General features: G+C 46.6%; 2 protein-coding genes across 2 annotated transcripts; one reads left to right on the forward strand and one right to left on the reverse strand.

Moving 5' to 3' along the window:
- Positions 1-879: 879 nt before the first annotated feature.
- Positions 880-9,390, forward strand: eif4a3 (eukaryotic translation initiation factor 4A3). The gene is made up of 12 exons (XM_061679352.1): positions 880-1,159; positions 2,555-2,627; positions 2,720-2,786; positions 3,703-3,765; positions 3,843-3,975; positions 5,094-5,174; positions 5,243-5,384; positions 6,178-6,316; positions 6,389-6,504; positions 7,173-7,280; positions 7,372-7,499; positions 9,184-9,390. The coding sequence occupies exons 1-12, from the start codon at positions 1,006-1,008 to the stop codon at positions 9,198-9,200; spliced, it is 1,221 nt and encodes a 406-aa protein (XP_061535336.1). The 5' UTR covers positions 880-1,005; the 3' UTR covers positions 9,201-9,390.
- Positions 9,391-14,750: 5,360 nt separating this feature from the next.
- On the reverse strand, positions 14,751-17,667 carry soul4 (heme-binding protein soul4). The gene is made up of 6 exons (XM_061679692.1): positions 17,583-17,667; positions 17,068-17,252; positions 16,826-16,911; positions 16,596-16,737; positions 16,124-16,307; positions 14,751-15,620 (listed from the first exon to the last, which is right to left on the reverse strand). The coding sequence occupies exons 2-6, from the start codon at positions 17,228-17,230 to the stop codon at positions 15,446-15,448; spliced, it is 750 nt and encodes a 249-aa protein (XP_061535676.1). The 5' UTR covers positions 17,231-17,252; positions 17,583-17,667; the 3' UTR covers positions 14,751-15,445.
- Between the last annotated feature and the right edge of the window lie 2,269 nt (positions 17,668-19,936).

Raw genomic sequence — 19,936 nt, forward strand, 5'->3', positions numbered from 1 at the left:
GATACAATTTCACCTTATTTGTCCCAAAAATTATTTACTAATTACTAAACTCTTTATTTCTACAGTGTTATTGCATTGTTCTTAATTTTTAAATTTTTTATTCTTTATTTTTATTTTTACTGGATTTATTCATTATTTTCAAGGTTTTGTGTATCTTTTATTTTTACGTTTCTTTCATCCTTTAATTTTTATACAGTTATATGTTTAAAGTTAAAAAAATATATATTTTAATATTTTGAAAATTCTCATTATTTGTTATGTTGTTTAAGGGTTACTGCAATAGATATGAAGCCGAGATGACCCAGCGTGCTATAGCAGCCCGGCTACCGGACGCGCCAGGGTGGCGGCCATGTTGGCAGAGGCAACGTTAACATCGAAGGGAATACATGGACATTGAACTTAACTGGACGGCACGGTGGCCGACTGGTTAGAGCGTCAGCCTCACAGTTCTGAGGACCGGGGTTCAATCCCCGGCCCCTCCTGTGTGGAGTTTGCATGTTCTCCCCGTGCCTGCGTGTGTTTTCTCAGGGCACTCCGGTTTCCTCCCACATCCCAAAAACATGCATTAATTGGAGACTCTAAATTGTGACTGTGAGTGCGACTTGTTGTTTGTTTGTATGTGCCCTGCGATTGGCTGGCAACCAGTTCAGGGTGTACTCAGCCTCCTACCTGATGGATGGATGAAATTAACTAGTAACTTGATCATTTCTCAACCACTTTTTACGAGGTTTACTTTCATGTCAATGCAAAAGAGTATGCCTACTATCAATGCAGAACAAAAAAATCCACCCTAAAATTATTTTTACCTGTGAAAGGCTATAATAACGTTTAAGAGTTTAATGACGCCTCGGGGACGGCGACTGGATATGACGTCATCAGAAGCGTCGCTTTACGAATTCGTCACTTTAGCGACACGCGCTTTTTCCGGTGTTAGCAGCTAGCGGTGCGGTGCCTATTCTTATCTCCGCCACTTTCTTTCCCCCCCACTTTAATTCGAGTCAAGAAATGGCCGCCGCCGGCGTGCAGAGTCGGAAGAGGCTCCTGAAGGACGAGGACATGACCAAGGTAGAGTTTGAAACCAGCGAGGAGGTGGACGTCACCCCGACTTTCGACACCATGGGCCTGCGGGAAGACCTGCTGCGCGGCATCTACGCTTACGGTAGGCCGGCTCCGCCGAGTTAGCTTCATTGGTGCTAAAATGCTAACTACGCGGAGGCCACAAAAACTGATTGAAATTCACGTTTTTTGGTTTCCTCATCGAGACGTAGTGCCGCTACGTGAACATTGGGCTCACATTAGCCAACGGAAAGGAATTTGTCGTGTTTAAGTGGCAAAGTTACCAGGTGTGGTTCCTATTAGCTTTAGCCTCTTGTGCTAACAGCGCAGTGACACACACAGAACATCAATCTAATCTATGAGCGCTATTGATCCCTAGACCCCCAAAATACACCAATAAACACTTAAGACGAAGTCTGTATAATGCTAACAAGATGCATATATATATATATATATATATATACACACACACACGTGTGCGCATGTGTGCTACTTTATGGATTTTTAACTCGCGTAAATCATGGCTTCTTCCCATTTAATTTTGTGTCACAAAGTCAGAGAATTACATTTAAAAACAAAACAGTGTAGAGAATTAACATTGAAGACAAGACGATTATCACGTAATTTCCTCCTCAGAAACTTGAAAATGAAAGTTCATCAAAGCTTACCGTTTGTGATCATTTAATGCCTTTAAAATAAGAATCTACTTCAATTAAAAACAAAGGTCCGAACCTAACTTTTTCTAGTATTTGGGATGTAATATTGTCTGTATGGTAACTCCGTAAACGTGAAATAGGAATTCAAATGGTCCACGCATTCCTGAGCCCCAGATGATTTTCTGCCGAGAGGCCTGAAATCAGATCGTTGGAATTTCTTCAGGTTATTGACGTCACTAGCGAAAGTCTCCGCCTACCTCTCCGCTCCGAGCCAGAGCTGTTGACATAACACACGTAAGCTCTCACAAAACGGAGTCAACCAATCCGAGGAAAGGGGGCGATTTTAGCCAAATCTGGACCAAGCGGATCCAAAACTGATCCCGACAGAAGTGGATGTCAGAGGGGCCTTTTCTGGACACTCCGATGACAAAACCAAGGGTTTGTGTGAAATGAAGTCACTTTATGGAGGTCAAAATAGCCAAAAAATGGGGCCTTCAAATGGGTGGAGATGATTTTTGAAATTTACACTTGTGGATGCAAATGTTTTCTAATAAAGATTGATAACGTGGCATAATTTATTTTCGATTCTAAATAAGGGAAACTCCTTAACTCATTTCGAAATGGTTCCTTGATGCCACATCGTGGCGGCAAAGCACTTGTTTTGTCCTAGTGAAACTCCTCAATACGACTGAGATGGTGGCCAAACACTTGTTTTTTTGCACAAACAAAACTCCTCAACCCAATTGGACATAGCTTTAAATATTCATTCTGAGGTTTTCAAACAATAATTAATAATTAAATTAATGAAGTCTGTCCCACTTTTTACTTTTTGCTTGTTTCAGGGTTTGAGAAGCCGTCGGCCATTCAGCAGCGAGCCATCAAGCAGATCATCAAAGGCAGAGACGTCATCGCCCAGTAAGAAGCTCTCACAATCACACGGCGAGAGCTTCAGTTTCAGAATGATCCATTTGATTGTATTTCTTTTTAAACCTCATCGTGACGTTCAGGTCTCAGTCTGGAACGGGGAAGACTGCCACCTTCTGCGTGTCGGTGCTGCAGTGTCTGGACATCCAGGTCAGCGTCTTGATTCTTGCGCTTGTCAGGGTTTTTCCAGGCTCAAATTGTCATTCAGCGAGCGCACACTGGGGATGCGAATTTAACTCATTTGACAATAAACGGGCCGTTTGCCAAAGAGTGAATGATTTTTCAATAAAGAGCCTTCAAGTTGTTTATTGTCCCTCCCAACTGAAGTTTACTCTGAAATGGAACATAAAACTAGATTTACTGCATTTACATTTCAAACAACCACACAAACTTACTGAGTTGCCATACAGTTGAAAAATAAGTCGATACTTCTATTATACTATACTGCCTCCTGATGGCCAAGGTGGGCACAGCACATTGGATTGCAGCATGAACTCATGATGCCCAAACTGTTTAATGCTTTAAATTTCATTTAATGATGTTCTTTCCCCGTGTTTTTATTCAGTACAAGGTTATAGAGTTCCGTTTCCTTAAATAAAAAAAAAAATACATAAAATGGTTTAGTTTTTTTTTTTTTTTGTCTCTCTTAGTAGGGATTACAGCAAACCCTCGTTTATTGCTGGGTTATGTTTCAGATTACTTTGATGGAAGAAGATGATTTGAGATAAGTGTTAGAGTGACAAGTGAGAGGCTAACCCCTACCTCAAGGCACCACTGTTTTCTTTATCCTCTGTGTAGAACGACCAATAGTGCCGTACTGATGAGCCGGAGAGGAGTTAAGACTCCTCAATGAAGAGTAGATCTGTCTGTCTGTCTTAATGCTGTCTGTCTTAATGCTGCTCCCATGTGGCCAAGGCGAACACACACCGGTGGCCGTTCGATGGCGTGACAAAGACTGTTCGCTTCTTTGGAATTCTTTTTAATGAATGTGGAGTCGAGGAGTTGCATCTGGACAAAAGTAGTGCTTAGTCGTCACGTGGCGCCACATTGTGCATTTGTTTCCCAGGTGAGGGAGACGCAGGCGTTGATCCTGGCACCCACCAGAGAACTGGCCGGACAGATTCAGAAGGTAAGTACTGGCCTCGCCGCCGCGCCCGACTGCAGGCTGAAGGCGCATGCGCACGCATGTGTGTGGGGTGCGTTCAGGTGCTGCTGGCACTGGGAGACTACATGAACGTTCAGTGCCACGCGTGTATCGGAGGGACCAACGTGGGCGAGGACATCCGCAAGTTGGACTTCGGCCAGCACGTGGTGTCGGGAACGCCGGGGCGAGTCTTCGGTGAGTCATCGGGTGTCCCCGTCTCGCCCGCCGTGGGCAGTATAATTAGACACAAACCTACTGCAGCTGCAGAAGCTGCTGCGATGCATCTCGTTCTACATGGAGGACTTTCAATGCGCGAAGACAAGTAGCTGTGCTACGAGTGTTTCGAAAGGCTCAAATGTAGCGGTTTCACGTCGCAGTTTGCAAGTTTAAATTTGCATTTTGCGACTTAAAAACACATTGGAAAGCAAAACTGCGAATGATAGCTTTACCGCGTTGTCGCAGATGGACACGCAAGCGCGTATTCGACACAATATGCTTAAGGCACCCGTGTGCAAAAGTGAAGTTATTCGCTTGAGGGAGCGGGAACGTGCGACACCACGCTGCAGTGACGAGAGAGAAAAAAGACAGAAATGGCAAAGGTGCGGAAGGGTTTCAGAGCGAGCGCCCGTCGGTTGGAAGACGGACCTTTGTCTCCTCCGCGGGGCCCGAGCGACCAAGGTGAAATTAACATGAGTCTACCTTACAAACGTCTCTGTCTAATGTGTGGCTTTGTTTATTGATGTATTTATGGATGAACCTGTCCTGTTCAGCTGCATGGCCATGCAGAATGCTGGATCTGTACTGGACGCCTTTTGTGCTGGAACAGTTTTGCCGTGCGACAGAAGACTTCGAAATACTACAACTGCTTTTTGATGAATGTTGTGATTTTTATTGAAAATGCAGCCGGAAAGAAAAGGGTATTAGGGGACCGGACGGACAAGGGGAATAGGGGTGCGGACCACAGCAGAACCAGAGTTCGACAGTCCGGACGTTCTGATGAATTAGAGCAATTAGAGCCTTCTGGTCCAACATCAGTGTGTGACTTGGAGAAGAATGGGCGAAAAGTCCCTTAAGCTCACCCCTAAACCTTGTGGGAAGCCTTCCCGCAAGAGTTGAAGCTGTTTCAGCTGCAACATCATATTAAGCCAAATGGATTTAGAATGCGATATCACTTCAAATCATGCGTGAGTCAAGGCAGCGGAGCCAATGCTTTTGGCATGAAAAGTTGCTCCCGGTTCACTGTTTTGTTTGTACAGCGTTGTGAGCGACCGATGCAGCAAAATGCGCACGCCGCCTTCTTCTTTTGGTTTCAGACATGATCCGGCGCAGGAGTCTCCGCACGCGCGCCATCAAAATGTTGGTTCTGGACGAGGCCGACGAGATGCTCAACAAAGGTCGTGACATTGGCGGCGGCGGCGGCCACGGGGAGCGGCGTCAACTCTGACCTCTGATTGGCACGCAGGTTTCAAGGAGCAGATCTACGACGTGTACCGCTACCTGCCCCCCGCCACGCAGGTGGTCCTCATCAGCGCCACGCTGCCCCACGAGATCCTGGAGATGACCAACAAGTTCATGACGGACCCCATTCGCATCCTGGTCAAGCGGTGCGTGAGCGCCCGCCCCCGCGCCAATGGACGGCCGTCTTCGGCATTTGGGCCCACAAAATGTTATCCTCCTCTTTGACAATATTTATTATTCGATTCCATTTTTGATCTCGATTGCGGCAAATCAGAAGCAGCAGAAGTTGTCTCGGTCACAAAGCGCAGGCGTCTCTGCATGAAAGGCTAACGCAAGCCCACGCCAGCAAGGGAACGAAGCCCCCGCCGGTTCCCAGAATCGGTGCGGAGCGGCCGTCTGCCTCCGTCGTTCGGGTTGGCGCCGCAAATACAATTCCGACAAAATTCAGATTGCCGTAGTCGCCCATATTGGACGTTTCTCAACCATTTCACCCCGTTAAAGCCATGACGTCAACTATTCCCGTTCCCCAAATTTACAAAATTCAACCCACAAATTTCTGAATTTCAAAGCAGAACAACTCCGAACTATTCAGCTCAATTTAATGTTCAATATAAACGCCTGAAACGAAGAATTTTCCTCCAATTTCCACATTTTTGGACCAGTTCAAGCCGTTCCAACGTCAAGCTATTCAGCTCGTTCTTAAAATTTTCAAAAATAAACGGCCCAAATTTCATAACCAATTCAAAGGATTCCAACTTGAAATTGCTCATCTCATTGCATGTGGGGCTTTGATTTGGAAAATGTGGGGAAAGTTTTAGCGTGACTAACACATTTCGTAACTGATTCAAAGCATTCCACGTTCCCAAATTCCCCAACTGTTGAAAATCAAAGCGGCAAATGCAGTCGACGTGACGAGGGGACGCTTTTTGTGTGCCGCAGTGACGAGTTGACGTTGGAGGGCATCAAACAGTTCTTCGTGGCCGTGGAGCGCGAGGAGTGGAAGTTCGACACCTTGTGCGACCTGTACGATACGCTCACCATCACGCAGGCCGTCATCTTCTGCAACACCAAGAGGAAGGTCGGCGGCGCCCACGGCAGGCACGAGCCCGGGCGTCTCGGCCACCTTGTGACGCCATCGCGTTGTTTTCAGGTGGACTGGCTGACGGAGAAGATGCGAGAGGCCAACTTCACCGTGTCGTCCATGCACGGGGACATGCCGCAGAAGGAACGCGAGTCCATCATGAAGGAGTTCCGCTCGGGGGCCAGGTAACACCCGGCGGCGCCGCCGCCGACACCCACGACTCTGCGCAATAACACGACTACATAACTGTCTGATATCCCAGCAACAGCAACCACTACAGAGCAAACTAACAAAGTAGCAAGGCGTTACTTGCTTCAAACTAAACACACACAACAAAGGAATTACACTTATTTTATACCCAAACACATCACACAATTGATTTTGTTCTTGTTCCCCAAAAATTGCCAGCTCCCAGCTAACACACAATGAAAACACCATTGACCAGCTCCCGAAAATTAGCATCAAACTCTCAGCACAAATTTCTCTCAAAAGAAGGAATATTGGTACACAAATGTTGTATAAAGACATACAAACGGGCAAGATAACAATTCTGTCATCCCTCGTTTATTGTGGGGTTAGGTTCCGGACCACCCCTGCAATAAGTAGTGCCTTTTTTTTATTATTATTGTTGTTAGTTATACAAAACCCTAAATAAAGATGATTCTGATAAGTTAAATACAAAAGCGTTTTTCTTGGATTCGAACGTTTTTATGATCGTGGGAAGCCAAAACCGAAATCAGGATTACATTTCGTTTTGTTGGCCGGCCCTAACCCACACACGTGTGCACGCGCATTTGTATATCTGCGACTGTGTTTTTGACGTTGCATGCGCGTGTGTGCTTGTGCGTGTTAGTCGCGTGTTGATCTCGACGGACGTGTGGGCGCGCGGTCTGGACGTTCCTCAAGTTTCTCTGATCATCAACTACGACCTGCCCAACAATCGAGAGCTGTACATCCACAGGTAGGACACGCCACCCCCCTCTCACTGCCCTTGCCACACTCGCCCGATGACCTTTGACACCCCCCCCCCCCCCCCCCCCCCCCCCGACCAGGATCGGCCGCTCTGGTCGCTACGGCCGCAAAGGCGTGGCCATCAACTTTGTGAAGAACGACGACATCAGGATCTTGCGCGACATCGAGCAGTACTACTCCACGCAGATCGACGAGATGCCCATGAATGGTAACCACGGAAACGCAACCCACCTCGCAGGAAAGACAACCAAACTACGCCAAAGATGTTTTTATCAGATTTTCCAAAATGGTAGACGCAAAAGACAGTCGGCCTAATTTTCAAGTCATCGACCGTCCGAATATAGTTTAAATGTTTTTCAACAAGCCTCCCAATGATGAGTGTTTTTTTGGGGGGGAAATAGAAATTCCCTCTTCCAAATGATTACGTGCAACAGCTTTTACAGAAGTGAAGAGAGTCATTTGTTCGGAGGGGATCATTGCGGAAATCACCAACATCTCCCATGAACATCAACTGCGCAACGTCTGTTTGAATGTTTGTAGGATGTCAGAATTGCTGCTTTCCGCCCTCGTAAATCTTTTGCCCTCAAGCTTCGCAGCAACGAATGATTCCTTGCAACGTCATCTGGGGCATTGTCGCGCTCGACAAGGATTTTGTTGCCGAAGGCAAGGTGGTTCTTTTTGAACCGTGGAGCGAAGTGGTCCGTCGGTAACGCTGCCTACTTTTCTGAGCTCCTTTCACACCTTCAGGGACCCCGTAGGAGCCCCCCCCCCCCAAAAGGTTTGCGGGCAAAACGTGGCGTCGGTCTTGTCGGGACACCGTGGCCGACCGTCCCATCTCATGCTGGGAGTTATCCCTTGGGGCATGAAAGGGGTCAGCTGTGTTGTGGCCCCCATCCTCTTCCTGCCCTGACCTCAACCCTATTGAGAATCTTTAAGATTTATGAGGGTGGGACATCCAAACGGCACCCCTGAGATGCTATTCAGACATCCTGCAAAGAAATTCAAACAAACTCTCCCAAAAGTCACATTGTACATATCCTATCTGGCCGGGGAGAGAACTTGTCGTTTGGACGGGACCTCAGAAGAGGATGTGGATTTTGTGGCGGGCTGCTACCAAAAGAACAACACGCTTTCATGAACAAAAGCATCTTCAAGCTCGATGATGCAACATCTCAAATAAATTGAAAATAACAGAACCGTTCCAAAAAGTCCCAAGTTGGTTGGATGCGAGAATTGTGCAGCCGGTGTTCGTGTCAGATGTTGGTGATTTCAGCAAATATCACCTCTTAACAAATGAACAGTTTCACTTCTTTAAAAGCCGTCTGGAGACTCTGTTGTGCGTCATCATTTGGAAGAGTGCATTTCAAGTTTTAGATTTAAAAAAATAAATAAATACTCATCATTGGGAGGTTTGTAGAAAAACGTCCATATTTTTTTGTTGGGGCGGATGATGACTTGAAAATTAGGCCGACCGTCTTTTGTGTCGACTATTTCAGAAAATCAGAGAAAAATATCTTTGGTGTAATTTGAAACACAGTGTACACAGATTGACACCAGACCTGTGAACAGTAACCACACAAATACAACACACACACGCACGATTGCTGAGAGGAGATTTTAGATCTTTGTATCTCTGCACACACCTACAATAACTACATACACACAGTAATGGCCATTACAACAAACATTACACACTAATACACACACTACTATCACTTGGTAGGGAGGCAACCATTTTGTAGTACTGCCGGAATGTGTCGTGAGTTTGTCCTGTGTAGGAAGTGCACTGAAAGTACGACATCAGATCCCCTCTAGCTAGAGCACTTTCTAAAAAATGCAAAATTCAGAAAGAAATATGAAGGCACGACTGAAATTGTTGTTGTCGTCCGCAGTGGCCGATCTGATCTGATGCGCTCGGCCGGACCAGGACTGTTACGGTGTCCCTCTTTTAGCTTCTGCCTCAACTTCCTGTTGAGTGGGAGGACCATTAGTGTCTTGTTTTTGTAAATAAAGCTCCGCCCGTGTTACTATAGCAACAGCTGACAAGACGGTGTCCATGTAATTGTTTGTTTATTTCACAATAAAAATTCAACAAACAACTCCTTCCTGGAAACCTTTTGATTGGAGTAATTGTTTTGTCACGTTACAAAAATTCACACGTTAACATGATGCAATCATCTTTCAAACGATCGCCCAGAATGGCATCCCTCCGTTTTACTTTTGTCAAATTCCTGTTGCAAAAGTTGCTTTTTGTGAATTAAACCTTTTTCTACCCTGTGTTACTATAGCAACAGCTGACAAGACCGAGTCCATCTAATAGGTTATTTGACGTACTTCACTAAAGTTCAATAAACAGCTCTTCCTGGGAATTTCGCCGCTTCCTGAACATTCCCAATTATGCAAATAAGGTTGAACATTTTCGTAGCCGTCGCTAATGTAGCGCTTTTAGTTGTCGTCTGGTGTTCGGTTGTTGATTGACAGCTCGTCTCTTCTGCTGACCTGAGCTGGACTCACGATGAAGACGACGACGATGATGTGTAGCAGTAGTAGCATCTCATTTAGCCTGTTAGCATTCTAATGTTTGTCCATGTAGCGCCACCTACTAGCCTAGCAGCTAACATGATGACGGGCAAATAAACGCACTCCACAGGTCTTCACGTGAAGTTTCGCCTGAATTATTACAAGAAAGTTTCACTCGAATTGTTACTACGGCAACCTCGCTTTCTTTTCATGCTAATTAGCTGTCATTAGCATGCTAGCCACTCAGATTATATGCAGGTGTTTGACCTCTATGCACTCCTGCCAGCTGTAGTCTGACGTGGAAGAAAGAAAAGAGAAAAACAATTTGAATTTTTGTTTGCCAACAAAATTCTGAACGCAGCCCATTGTGAAAACATGAAATTGGTAATGTTTTCCAATTTTTTTTAACTTAAGAAATTTTGACACAAACTGTACATTCTGAAAGTATTCCCTGCGCTTCAGTTTATCCACGTAAGGTTAGTCTTATTTCCATTGAATTCATTCGATGTGGACATCACAAGAACATTGGACAAACCAGATGTTTTAACACATTGATCGGCACACTTCTTCACAGGTGGTTTTCAAAAAGATACATATAGCGTAGCTCCGATGCAGGATTATACTCTACGTACAGAATCAGAATCATCTTTATTTGCCAAGTATGTCCAAAACACACAAGGAATTTGTCTCCGGTAGTCGGAGCCGCTCTAGTACAACAAACAGTCAATTTACAGAACACTTTGGGGACATAAAGACATTGACAAAAAACAATTGTGCAAAAAGATGCAGAGTCCTCGAGCACTTAGAGCAGTTCGAACGACTCATATTGCAATAGTCCGGCGCAATGACCATTGTGCAAAGGGCGCTGAGACTTCAAGGAGCGTATGCGGTTTAAAGTGACGAGTAGCGCGATCATCTGGGACAATGTCGGTTGTGCAAATGTTACAGATACTCCTCAATCAGTGTGCAAATGGAGCAGATGCTACTCTGGCATGAGTGGCCGGTATATGCAAATAGTGCAGCGTGGCGAGACAACTACAGTGAGTGCACGAGTAATAAATAATTGGCCCCACAGAAATGTGACAACCAACTCAAGTCAAAAAATTGCCAGCTTGTTGTAATGGAATTATAGGTTAGGTGTTTAAGAAGTTGATCGCAAGAGGGAAGAAGCTGTTGGAATGTCTACTAGTTCTAGTTTGCGTTGATCGGTAGCGCCTACCTGAGGGAAGGAGCCGGAAGAGCCGGTGACCGGGGTGCAGACGGTCCGAGAGGATTTTGCAGGCCCTTGTCTTAGTTCTGGCAGCGTGCAAGTCCTCAATGGTGGGTAGGGGGGTACCGACAATCCTTTTAGCAGTTTTGATTGTCCGTTGCAGTCGGAGCTTGTCCTTTTTTGTAGCAGCACCGAACCAGACTGTGATGGAAGAACACAGGACCGATTCGATGACCGCTGTGTAGAACTGTCTCAGCAGCTCCGGTGGCAGGCCGCGCTTTCTCAGAAGCCGCAGGAAGTACATCCTCTGCTGGGCCTTTTTGAGGACGGAGTTGATGTTGTTCGCCCACTTCAGGTCCTGAGAGATTGTAATTCCCAGGAACTCGAAGGTCTCGACGGTTGACACAAGGCAGCTGGACAACGTGAGGGGCAGCTGTGGCGAAGGATGCCTCCTGAAGTCCACGATCATCTCTACCGTCTTGAGCGTGTTCAGCTCCAGGTTGTGTCGCCCGCACCGCAGCTCCGGCCGCTCCGCTTCCTGTCGATATGCAGACTCGTCACCGTCCTTGATGAGGCCGATGACAGCGGTGTCATCTGCAAACTTCAGGAGCTTGACAGTCGGGTTCGCTGAGGTGCGGTCGTTCGTGTAGAGAGAGAAGAGCAGCGGAGAGAGGACACAACCTTGGGGCGCCCCAGTGCTGATGCTGCGTGTGGATGAGGTGGCCTCCCCCGGCCTGACCTACTGTGTCCTGCCCGTCAGAAAGCTGTAAATCCACTGGCAGATGGCAGGTGAGACGCTGAGCTGGAGAAGCTTGGTTGAAAGGAGTTCAGGGATGATGGTGTTGAACGCTGAGCTGAAGTCCACAAACAGGATCCTCGCGTAGGTCCCTGCACTGTCGAGGTGTTCTAGGATGAAGTGCAGTCCCATGTTGACCGCATCATCCGCAGACCTGTTCGCTTGGTAGGCAAACTGCAGGGGGTCCAGCAGGGGACCTGTGACACTCTTGAGGTGGTCCAGCACGAGACGTTCAAAGGACTTCATGACCACAGATGTCAAAGCGACAGGCCTGTAGTCATTCAGACTAGAGATTGCAGGTTTCTTGGGGACTGGAATGATGGTGGAGCGTTTGAAGCAGGATGGAACTTCGCACATTTCCAAAGATCTGTTAAAGATCTGAGTGAAGACTGGAGCGAGCTGGTCCGCGCAGACTTTGAGGCAGGATGGGGACACATGGTCCGGTCCTGCCGCTTTGTTAATCTTCTGTTGTTTGAAGATGCGTCTCACATCCTGTTCATGGATGGTTAACGCAGAAGTCAGAGGTGTGGTTGTGGTCGCGGGAGCGGCCGGGTGGGTGTGTGGAGTGAAACTGTCCTTTTCAAATCTGCAATAGAAGGTATTCAAGTCGTCGGCTAGTGTGCTATTGTTCTCAGCTTGGGGGGATCGTCGCTTGTAATTAGTCAGCGATTGGAATGCACGCCAGACTGATTTCGAGTCGTTCGCGCTAAACTGTTTTTCCAACTTTGCTGCATAGATCCTCTTTGCAATGTTAATTTCTTTAGTAAGCTGGTTTCTAGCTCGATTATACAGGGCCCTGTCCCCGCTCTGATATGCATCTTCCTTAGCTTGGCGAAGCTGCTTAAGTTTAGCAGTGAACCACGGCTTGTTGTTGTTGAATGTCCGAAATGATTTTGTTGGTACACAAACCTCTTCACAGAAACTGATATAGGATGTAACAGTGTCCGTATATTCATCCAGGCTGCCAGCTGAATTTTCAAAGACACTCCAGTCTGTGCAGTCTAAACAGCTTTGAAGTTCCATCTTTGCTTCATTGGTCCACTTTTTGACTGTTTTCACTGTAGGCTTCGCACATTTAAGTACTTGGTTGTACGTCGGTATTAAGTGAATTAAGCAGTGATCAGACGAGCCCAGGGCTGCACGAGGTATAGCACGGTATGCGTTTTTTACCGTAGTGTAGCAGTGGTCTAAAGTATTATTTTCCCTGGTAGGACAGTCGATGTGCTGCTTGTATTTAGGGAGTTCGTGGTTGAGTTTAGCTTTGTTAAAGTCCCCGAGAATAATGAGGGGTGAGTCCGGGTGTTTTTTTTTCAATTTCGTTGACTTGTTCGGCGAGCGTTAGCAATGCGGCGCTCGTGTTAGCTTGCGGTGTGATATAGACTCCAGCCAGTATAAACGATGCAAACTCACGTGGCGCGTAAAATGGTTTACAGTTCAGAAACAGCGACTCCAAATGCGGGCTGCAGTGTGTGCTGAGCACCGTGACGTCCGTACACCATTTTTCGTTTATATGGAGGCATATCCCGCCGCCCTTCGTTTTTCCCGATGATTCCATGTCGCGGTCCGCTCGATGAATGTTGAAGCCGGGAAGCGTGACGGCGCCATCGGGTACGGCGTCGCAAAGCCAGGTCTCCGTGAAGCACATGGCCGCGGAACGTCCGAAGTCTTTACTGGTCTTTAACAGAAGATGAAGCTCGTCCATTTTGTTGGGTAGGGAGCGTACATTCGCGAGGTGGATCGACGGGAACGCCAATCTGTGTCCTCTCTTGCGGAGTTTCACCTGAATTCCGGCTCGTTTTCCTCTGTGGCGCCGCTTCCGCATCCATGCGCCGAAAACCGCGGACGCCGCTCCGGTGAGTAACTCGGGGAAAAAACTGAGCGGATTTTCGAAAGTTGGTGACAGAAAGTCCGGAGTAGCCTCCTTGATGGTTAGCAGGTCTCCCCTTGTGTAAGTGAGTCATGTAAGGTCTCCAAAGACGGACGAAAAACACAAAAACAAAGACAATACTAGAGAGCGCGTTACCGAGGCGGCCACACTGGTAGGCGCCATCTTGCACCGACTACAACTACACTGGGGAACAATTTGGAAAAACAATTCTGTTAGGTTTTTATGCTAATTAAAACTGAAACTGGCACGCTTATTCCAAAATTGCAGTCAATTTTTTGGTCCAGTTTACCCTCCAGATGAGCAAAATTCCACTGATTAGCTGTAATAAGAGTTGCCAGCTGATTACGGTTGGACTCATCTACAGCTCCGTGGCAACTTTTTGTGCAGTCACAATTGAGAGGTGTGTGCCGCTCCCAATAGCGCAGTACTATCAATATCTGCAAACAGAAAGCTAGCATAGTAGGAATTGAACGGATTTGTGCCATATCCTTTGTAAAACATAATAGTGTTAAATAAACATTGCAGTCATGCCTAGTTTCATACAAATTTCATTGTATGATGCAAGCAGATCGACGCAGCGCCTGCAGCGATGCGGACTCCGTATCGGTCGGTCTTGGTGAAGGAGGAGCTGAGCCGAAAAATAAAACTCTCGATTTAGCGGTCGTTCCTACGAAAGAACAAGACGGTGGACACGAGCGGCCGAAATGAGTTTCCTCCGCGGGGTGTCCGGGCTCTCCCTTGGAGAACAGGCGAGAAGCTCGGTCACCCCGGACGGGCTCAGAGTCGAGCCGCCGCTCCTCCGCATTGAGAGGGTCCAGACGAGGCTGCTGGGGCATCTGGAACGAGCAGACTTCTCTCAGCTGCGGGCCAGCTGATGGGCCTCGGGATCCCCTCAGAAGTGCTGGAGGAAGCGGCTGGGGAGAGGGAAGTCCGGTCTTCCCCGCTTCAGCTGCTGTCCCCGCCGCCCGACATCAGTCGGATAAGCGCAAGAAAACGGACGGAAGGATGGACGAGTCAATTAGTCCAGTCCAGACTCAAAACGGATTCAAATAATTTTATTCTTTCAAAATTCTACACCTATTATGAAAACATTTAAGAAATATGGTTTCTTTTGAACTTTATTAAAGATAAGAAATTCCATGTGCATAAACAGTGTTCATGCTTCATTTTATCCTTATTTAATTTTGCAAGTTTATTCCAAAATGTATTGCATTTTTTCTACACGTCTGTGAAAACAGGAAAAAAACACTGACATTTCTGCAAATTAAAAAAAAAAACAAGAAATCTGGAAACCTTTCAAATTAAAAGCTTTTGATTGGAATCATTTTTTTTTTGTCAAGTTACAAAAATTCACACACACATGAACATGATGCAATCATCTTTCAAACGATCGCCCAGAATGGCGTCCCTCCTTTTTAGTTCTTTACTTTTGTCAAATTCATGTTGCAAATGTTTTTTGTGAATTAAAACTTTTTTTTTTCTATTGTGTTACGAGAGCAACAGCTGACAAGACAGAGTCCATGTAATACGTTATTTGACATGTACTTCACAATAAAAGTTCAGTAAACAGCTCTTCCTGGGAACCTTTTAAATTAAAAGCCTTTCATTGGAATCATTTTTGTTTTGGGTTTTTTTTACATACAAAAATATTCACCTTCAGCTAACGGCGCTAACAGCTAAGCATGCTAACGATGAACAACACAGAATCCAAAGGACGGAAGCGGGCGCGGCGTCTCTGTCCTACCGCCGCAGGAACCAGATCTCGTTGCGGCGGCGCGGGACGCCCGGGTTCTCGTAGACGGCCACCATGAAGACGTCGGAGCGCAGCTGGGCGGACGCGGCGGCGCCCAGCAGCTCACGCAGGATGCCCGCGTGACCCGTCACCGTCTCCTCGTTGGTGGTCCCGAAGAACGGCCTGGCGGACGCCAACAAAACGGCTTCTCTTAAACGCACTACCGAACAATTACAAGCTTTCGTCTTGACAAACATTTGCACATTCATTGACTTTGTAAAATGTTCTGCTTTTTACTTTGTGCGTGACCTCCACTTATTAAATATCCTCTTTAATTTAATATCGCAATTTTCAAAAAATTCTTCATTTCCAGCTTTATGTCTTGTATTTTTCTCAGCTGTTTGAAAAGCAATCCTTTTATTAACCTCTTATTTTCATTTCCTCTTCATGTACAAAAAACTTTTCATTCACAACTACTCTTGTCTTTTTTACCTTTTCATTTTTTATGCATTTTATGATTTACCTCCTAATCAACAATATCTTTTTAATTACACTAAATATTTTAAAACTTTTGTCTTTTAAGTATTTCTGAACCTTATTTTTTGGACACGTCTAAATGTGTCACTTCTTTGCAGGCTCCTGCCTGTGTTTCTCTTTACGGATTTCGCACGGGTGAGTTGACAGACCTGGCGACGACGGTGACGGCGTCGCGTTGCGCGACGTCGACGTCGGGGTCGTGCGGCCGCGGCGGCGCGTCCTGGAAGGCGCCGGGCAGGTAGAAGCCCGTCACCACGTTCTTGTCCAGCGTCTTGCCGTCGGCCGTCAGCAGCACCGTGCTCACCACCGGAACCGTCAGGCCGAGATGGCGACCTGCGAATAGGTTGTACGTATATGGCGCCGCCATGTTGAACGGGGCCGCGTGCCGCGACAAGAAGCGATGAAACGAAACAAACGGACCCGACGACACTCACATATTGAAAAACTCACTAAAGCCGAGTCTGCTTTGCAATCGCCGGTTCTAAAAGCGTGCGCGCGTGTTTGTGAGCATGTATTCGTTTGTGTTTGTTCGTGTCATACGAGTGTGTGTTGTTGTGTTTGCGGATGTACGTGTCAAAAGTGGCAAGTGTGTTTGCGCGCGCGTGCAGGTTTTGCTCGCACCTGCCGAGTTCTCCTTGCAAATGAAGCGCATGAGTTTCATGAAGCTCTTGGAGATGCTCTGCTCGTAAAGTTCTTCGGCCTGGCGCACGCACGCCCACTTGCCCGCCGGGTACGCGCGCTCCTCCCACAGCACCTCGCCCATCTGCGCACACGCGCACACACACACGCGCGCCGTCGCATGTGACGTCATCGTGGCCATCTAGCGGGCGACGTCACGGACAGACACAGACCTTCTCCTGGCGGGAAATGAGCACGAAGGGCACGGGCTCCCTCTGCTGGTTGTTGCCTGTCATTTCGTGGATGGGCCCCATCATTTCTACAAAAACAAACAATTGGGCCAATCATTTATCCACGTGGATTTTTTGGGGTCCGAATTTTTTTTAAATCCCCCCCCCCCCCCTAAAAAAAACGCGTTTCTTGAAGCCATCCTATTTGTGATTGGTCCTGGTGGATGACGTCATAACGTTATCACCTGTCGGCACGGCGACCTGATGCGTACTGGCCACCTCCCTCCAATGAGCGAGCAGCCTGTCCGAGCGCTCGTCCCCCATTGGCTCGGAGTTGTCTGCGGCGTCATCGTCCAGCTGCTCGTCTTCGTCCAATCCCTCGAGGTCTTCCAAGGAGATCAAAGCCATGACGAACGCCAATCACCTGTCACTGAACCGAAAAGAGGAGATGACGTCATTGTCATCCCCAACCGGAAGTGTTACAAGAAAAACCTTTCAAACGACGCCAATTATGTCTCTCCACAATCATGATGACGACGATTATTGTTTACATGTAACGGTAAGATGAAGTCATTGACGGAGGTCCTCGGCAGCGAAGCAAGATATTGACGCTAGCTGTTAGCATGTGGCTGCACGGCGTCACAACACACGGCGCTCGCGCACTTTAGCTAAGCGCAGTTTACTTTAGATTACCTGGTTCAACTCAACCCCTCAACTAGTTTGCACGTTAGCGAGATGTGACGCGCGAGCGCGTGTTTACCTGCTCGCTCGACACGCGCGTGCTCGTCAGGAGTGTGCTCACGAGCGGAGACGCCGTCCATCCACAGCAAACACGCCACTTCCGGTATTAGGCCCTGGCGCACTTCAAAGTAAGAGCGCTAAAACGGAAGCCCTGTGTTTTATTTAGAAGTTTATATTGTTTTTCCTCAACTTTCTATGAAGCCCACATTTTTGCTAGTAAACGACATGAACAAAATACTGGCGGAAACGGACTTTTTCATATGGAGTAAAAAAAAAATACAATAAAAAAAAAAAGATACTGGTGGAAAAGGACAACTTTTAAATTAAAAAAAAAAAAAGAAAATTATGTTAATTTTTAAAGAAAAAAATCCTGGCCGAAACGGGAATCTGCTGGTGAAAATAGGCTCTGTTGCCAGCAAATCATAATAATAATCATAATTTAAACTGTTTTTTATTTTAATTTATGTTGTATTTTTTTTACTTGCGGAAACAGGCTTCTACCAGTAAAAAGTTTTTATTTTTTTATTTTTTATTTTTTTTCTGCTAATAACAGGCTTCTGCCAGTTTTGTTGTTTTTTTTTACTGGCGGAAACCGGCTCCACCATGTGCACTTGAAAAAAAAAAAGTACTGACGGAAACTGGTTTCTACCATTTCAAAACATATGGAAGAAATTGCCCCTAGCTGTGAATGTGAGTGCGAATGGTTGTTTGTTTGTTTGTATGTGGCCTGCGCTGGGCTGCCCACCGGTCGCGGTACCCCGCCTCTCGCCCAAAGTCAGCTGGGAGAGAAGCGGGACGGAAAATGGATGGATGCATGGATGGAAGCCCTTTTCTGCGGTGGCCGATAGCACCGCACGTTAAAAACACAACACGACGACATTGAGGTTGGATGAAAATGGGCGCTGTCTTGTGGATCCGCATCGGTCACCGCAGACTCCTATTGCCCGTGGACTAACGAGTTTCCTTTTATCTTGAATCAAGAAAATCCATTCAAATATTATCCTCATAAAATTTACGTTGGGATTAGAACTAAATACCTCACTCTACCCATATCAACAAAAGCTCAAGAAATACATTGAAAAACCTTCAACGAAAGATACCCTTGTAATGACTTTGACTAATAAATTTGAGGGGGAAAAGTGACTGAGGCCAGAAGTTGCCCAAGTTTTAACAAACGAAGTTGGAAAAGTAAGTGAATGTAAGCTATTTTGAAAAGTAAGCACTTTGGGATTGTCATAAGTCATTAATATTCCATATTATATATATATATATATATATATATTTAGTTTCTTAAAACTTGTGAAACCTCACACCGTAGTCGCTTGGTCCGTCGGCAGTATGAGTCCGGAATAGTTTGACAGTTGGAGGGAGTCTTGCGCTCACTTCCGGTGTGCATTATGATCCATCCATCCGTTTTCTGTCGCGCTTCTCCTCACGCGGGTCGCGGGCGTGCCGGAGCCTCTCCCAGCTGTCATCGGGCAGGGGGCGGGGTGCGCCCTCAACCGGTTGCCAGCCAATCGCAGGGCACACGTAAACAAACAACCATTCGCACTCACACTTTCACCTACGGGCAATTTAGAGTCTCCAATTCGTGCATGTTTTTGGGATGTGGGAGGAAAGCGGAGCGCCCGGAGAAAAGCCACGCAGGCACGGGGAGAACATGCAAACTCCTCACAGGCGGGGCCCCGCGGGGATTGAACCCGGGTCTTCAGAACTGCGAGGCTGACGCTCCAACCAGTCGGCTACCGTGCCGCATAAAAAGTCTATATATTTTTTATTTTCTGCCATTAATTGAAATTAAATATATATATTTTTTTTTTTACTCCATATGGCAAAGCCGTTTCTATAGAAGCCCATTTCCCCTAGTAAAATAAATGGCAACAACAAGAAAGAGTATTCTGCTGGCGAAAATGTTCTCCCCCATATGGAGAAAAAAATAAATGTCAAACTCACGGAAACGGGCTTCCTACTTTTATTGATGTATTTATTTAATTGGCGGAAATGGGCTCCAAAGCTTTCTTGGTTCAGTTGAAAACAAATAAACGCGTGTCCCGAGTGACATTCCTCATAACGCGGCAAGAGACTCTGGACCCGGAACACCTCTTGATGACGTCATGGACCCGGCTCGTCATCATGATTTCCGGCAGGCAGGGGGCAGCAGAGCAGGGTCTTCTTCCTCTTTCTCTGCTGGGTCCTTCTTTGATTGATTGATTGATTTTCTCATCACATCAAATATTTTGATACCTCATATAATGTATTCTTAATAATGAATGCACACGTGCGAGGCCTGTGGAAGACGACACAGTGTGTGTGCATACGCGCGTGTTTGTGTGCGCACGTATGCGTTACAATGTACAGGTGTCCGTGTGTGTC

This window comes from Phycodurus eques, chromosome 6 (assembly GCF_024500275.1).
Source record: "Phycodurus eques isolate BA_2022a chromosome 6, UOR_Pequ_1.1, whole genome shotgun sequence".
Taxonomy (NCBI): Eukaryota; Metazoa; Chordata; class Actinopteri; order Syngnathiformes; family Syngnathidae; genus Phycodurus; species Phycodurus eques.